Source organism: Belonocnema kinseyi, chromosome 1, assembly GCF_010883055.1.
Source record: "Belonocnema kinseyi isolate 2016_QV_RU_SX_M_011 chromosome 1, B_treatae_v1, whole genome shotgun sequence".
Classification (NCBI taxonomy): Eukaryota; Metazoa; Arthropoda; class Insecta; order Hymenoptera; family Cynipidae; genus Belonocnema; species Belonocnema kinseyi.
The window spans coordinates 57,459,214-57,465,231 of NC_046657.1; the positions used below are offsets into that span (position 1 = coordinate 57,459,214).

The window sequence follows — 6,018 nt, forward strand, 5'->3', positions numbered from 1 at the left end:
GTCGTAGATTGTAGTATTTCTGCTGTTTCTGAAAACTTTTCGCCAATTGGCACTGGGCTAATTTTAATGCACCGTGAAGCTGGTTGATTTGGTCTTGATGTTTCTGGTTCGGTGGCAGAGCCTTCTCATGGTCCAAACTTCCTGGTGTTTTTAGATATCGGCCGAAGTCGAGGTAGGCTGGTGTAAATCCGGTTGAGTCATTGCGGGCGGTATTATAGGCGAAAGCTAGTTCTGGCAGCTTCTGATCCCAGGTCTTCTCGCTTTTTCGGATGTACTGAGCGGACATTGTTTTTATGACCCTGTTGGTCCTTTCGACCGGGTTGCATTGCGGTGTGTATAGCGGAGTTTGGAGATGCTGTATATGCAAACCAGAGAGATGGTTCTTAAACACGTGGCTGGTAAATTGTCGTCCGTTGTCAGAAATTATTAACCTGGGGCAATCATAGCGAAGTTAAACTTGGCTTTTAATAGTATCCGCTACTGCTTTTCCGGTGGCCTTCCGGAGCGGAGCTAATTCGACCCACTTTCTGCATTTGTCTTGCATTTCCAAAAGCCAGGTATGACCAGAATTTGACCTTGGCAATGGTCCTACCAAGTCGACAGCCACCATCGCCCATAGCTGATCGACGATGGTGGCGTACATTTCGCCAGCCGGCGTTTGTTGTGAAATTTTGAATTTCTGGTAGCTTTGGCAGTTTCGAACGTACTGGGCGCACATCCTGAGCATTCCTGGCAGGTAATATTTTTGCGACAGTCGGACCAGCGTCTTCGCTATTCCAAGATGTCCGGCGGTGGGCTGTTCGTGGACTTCGTTTAGGACTTTGGCTTTGTCTTTCTTCGGTATGCAGATTTTCCATTGTCCGCCTGGTTCGGAATCACTGAAGTGCAAAGTATGAAGGATGAGTCGGTATAATTGTCCGTCTCGGATTCTGTACTCCAGCTGTGTCGAGGGGTCGTTCTGGATCGCTTGAAGTTTGCGTTGGTATTAATCGTGGTCGATCTTTGAACACAGGACACAGACGGGTAGCAGCTGGCGCGATAAGGTGTCGGCCAGAAGATTTTCGGTGCCCTTCCGGTAGTGTAGTACGAGAGCTCAACATGCTAGGCGCCCCGATGAGTTGTCGATCTGGCTGAGCCACTTTAAAGCGAGGTGATCCGTTTGAACTATGAAGTGATATCCTTCGAGGTAGTCCTTCATTTTTCAGATACCCCACTTAACGGCGAGGAACTCGAGTTCTGTTGCGGAATAATTCCGATCTGATTTCAAGAGTGAACGGCTGGCGTATGCGATCACTCTTTCGGCGCCTCCATCCCGCTGGGAGAGTGCGGCCCCTAGACCTTCCTGATTGGCGTCGGTTTGTAGAGTGAAGGTTTTAGTCCAATCGGGACAGGCTAATATCGGGGCGGTGGTAAGTCTTAATATTAGCTCGTCGAAAACTTATGGCTGTTCTTCTTTCCATTTCCATTTAGCTTTCTTCTTCAGCAATCGGTTCAGAGGAGCAGACACGTTTGGGACGTCTTTGATAAACCTCCGGTACCAGGATACCAAACCCAGGAATCGTCTCGTTTCTTTGAGGTTTTTCAGTGGAGTCAGGTTGATGATGGCGGAGACTTTTTCTGGTTCTGGTCGTAGCCCTTGTTCGTCTACTATGTGTCCTAGGTATTTCAGACTGGATTGGAAGAATAGACACTTTTCCGTGTTGGGTTTGAGCCTTGCGCCGTATAAATTCCTTAAAGACTTAGTGCAATACTTTCACATGATACTCGAACGTTGCTGAGCAGATCACGATGTCCTCTAGGTAGGCGAACGCATGTGGAGCCATATCTGGTGTGATTGCCCTGTTTAGCAGTCGTTGGAAAGTAGATGGGGCGGATGTAGACCAAACGGCATGACGATGAATTCGTAGAGCCCTTCCCACGTACGGTGAATGCGGTAAGAGGTTTACTTTCTTCGATAAGTGGGACCTGCTAGTACTTGTTCTTTAAATCTATAGTGGATACGTATCTCGCTCTTCGTAATTTATCCAGCGTTGAATTTACTTGTGATAGAGGGTATGCGTCTTTCTTCGTTACGCTCTTTATTCAGCGAAAGTCAACGCAAAACCTCGGTCTTCCATCGTTGCGTCGTGTGATAACCACTGGTGAGCTCCATAGACTATTGGATAGTTGTATAACCCCCTCCTCTAGCCTCTTTGCAACTTCTTCGACGATGTTTTTCTGGGTGGCTGGATTCCTTGGTCGGTAGCGTTGTTTGAGTGGCGTTGAGTCTTCTAAACAGATCTCGTGGTCGATAAGTGGAGTGGCGCCGTTAACTTTATCGAAATGCGCCATATGTTGAGTTAAGAATTGTTCCGTGAGGTTTTTCTGTTGCGGTGTCAGTTCATCCATTGGGACCGGTCCTTCGATTGTAATACGCTTCCTGTCCCTTGATGGTGTGAATTCTGGAAGATTTTTGTGCCGTTTATATACATCTCGAAACTCAACTTTTCCAAAATATCCACCCCTGGGGGCATGTGTTGGTTTAAAGTCTCCATGACAGAGAAAGTGGCCTTGATCTGTTTGTTGGCGGCCAAAATATACCCTGTGAGTTAACCACCCAATCCGGCCTGCGTCCTGTCTGCCATAATTGCGGCTCGCTCACCCACTCCCTGGTTCCAGCCAAAACGGAGGCATTTCTTTGCCATCCATGCGTTGAGGTAGGAGCAAGATGACCCTGAATCGAGGAGGGCGCTAAACTGGCAGTTTTCGATTTTTACTGGAAGGTAGGCCCTGGGGTCTCCTCCTGGGTTTCTGGTTGCGGCCGGGCACAGTTGGGTCTGGTCCCGGTCGCGAACAAGTTTCCCGGCTTCTCGCATCCGCAATCACGGGACATGATTCCGTCTTCACTGCACCATGAGCAAAATTTCCGTGCCTTTTCTCGACATTCGGCCCGGTTATGCCCTCGTTTCTTACAACGCTAGCAGCATTCGTCACGCTTGTAGTCCGGGTCTGTGGAAGAAACTTGACGGGGACTAGGTTGAGGTTTAGGGTCGGCCCGGTGTTCCTTCGTGAGTTGATTGTGAACCTCTTTTTTGTCCTCAGCCCGTTGAATTAGCTGGTTTGGGGTCTCCACTTTTCGAGGGCAAATATGGAGTCTAAGTGATGCTTTCATATTATAGTGCAAAGTAGCCATTGTTTGTTCGCGGGTGAATCCTCCACGCCGTCTCATCAGGGTCAGCATGGTAGTCACGTATGCCTTTACGGATTCCTTAGCCCCCTGCCGCCGTTCATGGATCTGTTGATCGAGATGACGATGTTCCGCTGGAGAAAGGTAGAAACATTTAGGTTCTCCTCAAGACTGTCCCAAGTGCGCAATTCCGTGGCGCAGTTTCGGTACCACAACCGTGCATCGCCTTTGAGAAGTTCCGGTAACCCTTGGAGTAATTGTTGGTCGGAGAGTTCGTACGCCCCTTGCAACTCTCGAACCCTCTCCAAGAAGCTATTGACATCCTTCTCGTCGATATGGCAATTCCACTTTCTCATCTTATCCAGGGTACGACCAAAGTTTTTCAGCATCCAGGTCTTCCAGGTCCTTTGTTCGGTCTAGATCTTCTTTGTATACTGGTGGATCCTGTGGTTTTTCGCTAAATAGTTTTGGGTTACTTCTAACAAAAGCGACCATCCGTTGACGGAGCACCGACAGGGACCCCTTTGGAGTCAATACGGTGATGCTGAAGATCCTGGATAAGCTGGTCCTTGTGCAACTGATACACCCAAGGGATCGTCCACAAATTACGTAAGACGTTTTTCTTTTGTTTATATCGTTCTGTCCTTCACAACTTCACAGCAATTTTATGCTCGTCTTTATTCAAACAAAAGAAAAAAGTTTTACGTAATTTGTGGACGATCCCTTATCGCCTTCAAACTATATGAGTGGTGATGTTTTGTGGCGATTCAAAAGAATTAGCTTTCAAGTTTTACTTGTCAATCATTTCAAGAATTTCAAGATCCATTTCAACTTCATTCTTGCCTCTTTTCTGCCTGAAAGTGGTAATTAATATATCAGATGATACAAGAACCTTGTGCATTAAATCTTCATTAGTCGAAACAGAAAAAATCAATTCACCTACTGGCCGTAAATTTTGAATTACTTAAAAAATTGTAAAGTAGTTTTAAAACGAAATAAATTTTAGTCACTCTCACCAAAATTTACGTAAAACATCACTCTACTTTAAACTAATATTTATTTATAATATTTGTTTATAAAATTAACAAATAATATTGAATGACAAGTCTTTATCACTAAACATCACCACTTATATATTTTAAAGATGATCGGGAAGAAAAAACGAGACTTTTTTTCTATAAACGGCCAAACTATGCATTTTTAAAATAAAATTTCTTTATAAAATTAACAAAGATGATCGATTTATAAGCCTGTATTAATAAAAATCTCCAATAATACAACTTGAAGGCGACAAGAAAGAAAAAAATCGCTTGCTGACCATAAATGTCTAAAATATGCATTTTTTCATGTAATTTGTTAATAAAATAAACAAATAATATCAAATTACAATTTTTTACCTTTAAACATCATCACTTCTACATTTCATGGACGGTCAGTAAGAAAAACGAATAATTTCTTTTTATAAATGGACAAACTTTGCATTTGTTTATAAAATTTGTTTATAAAATAAACAAATAATGTCGCATGACATGTCTGCATCACAAATAATTACCACTAATACAAACTGAAGGCGATAAGAAAGAAAAATGATTACTTTCTGCATATAAATGACCAAACCGTGCATTTGTTTATATAATTTGTTTATAAAATAAGCAAATTATACCAAAAAACAAATCTTCATGATCAAGTATCAATTTGCCGATAAAATTGAGCGAATGCAACTTACAAATATACTTTTCAAGCAAACAATTCATGATGTTGACATTATTGTTAATAAAATTGGTTTAGGACAATTATATTCGAAAACCTACTATTTATTTGAATTATTTGTTTACAGATAAAAAATAATAAGTGAAAAATGACTCATTTTGTATCTTTGTTTATGTAAAAAGCAGAAAATAATAAAAATTCAAAAATCTAATGCATACATGCTCTTGCGCAACTATCGCTGATTATTTCTATTGAAGGAAATTGAAAATCGGTTAAGAATTGCAGGCTGTGGGTGATTTTGAATTGTAAATTCCTGATCCAGCCCACTGTGTGGCGAACCGTAACCGAACGGTTTGTTTCGAAATTATACAGGGTGGACACGCTGGGGCTTACCAAAAAGTATGAAATCCGCCATACAAGTGCATAATAATAAAATTAGCGTGTAAGGCGGGTTGCATACTTTTTGGTAAGCCCCAGCGTGTCCACCCTGTACATGTCCTGTCGTGGACTTCTGAATCTGCAGGTTTTCCATAACCGAATTTTCCTAAATACAGCTTACATCGTTGCAAATGGTAGAGATCCTCTTCTAAAAATGGCCAGGAACCACGAGATGATTGGCAAAGGAGCGTTCCTTCACAAAACCGCGAAAACTGCGACCGAGACCATTGGCCTGCATTTGAGCATCAGAAGTGAGGAAAGTGCATTAATCCACCTAGATGCTTAACTTCTAAAAGCCGAAGTAAAGAAAACAGAGGTTAAAAATTCCGCCAAGAGCTACTTGACAAGAAAATGCACGGAGACATTCACAGAAATCTAGAAGAACATACCGTGTCAAAAGAACAAACGTTTTTGTCTTCTCAGATCATCAGCGCTTAACTCAGGTACAGAGCGTTTCACTTTCGCGTGTCAGGACGGTGTCATTTGCACCTTAGTATACAGTGACCGCATTTTATGTCAAGAAGATCCCAGGGATAGCTGCAGAGCGTGTCATGAACACGCTCGTTACCTAGAACATATACTATCTGGGTGTTCCGCCTACGCTGGAACTGATGTGTCTCTAAAGACATAATGTGGCCCTAAGAGTACTTTATTTTCATTTTTGTGGCACTTACGGTGTTAGCCGCAACCCAGGCCTGCCACCA

At 43.0% G+C, this 6,018-nt stretch overlaps 1 protein-coding gene across 1 annotated transcript; it reads right to left on the minus strand.

Annotated features, from left to right (window-relative positions):
• Window positions 1–2,082: 2,082 nt before the first annotated feature.
• LOC117177885 lies at window positions 2,083–2,388 on the minus strand. The gene has a single exon (XM_033368948.1). The coding sequence runs from the start codon at window positions 2,386–2,388 to the stop codon at window positions 2,083–2,085; it is 306 nt and encodes a 101-aa protein (XP_033224839.1).
• Window positions 2,389–6,018: the final 3,630 nt, after the last annotated feature.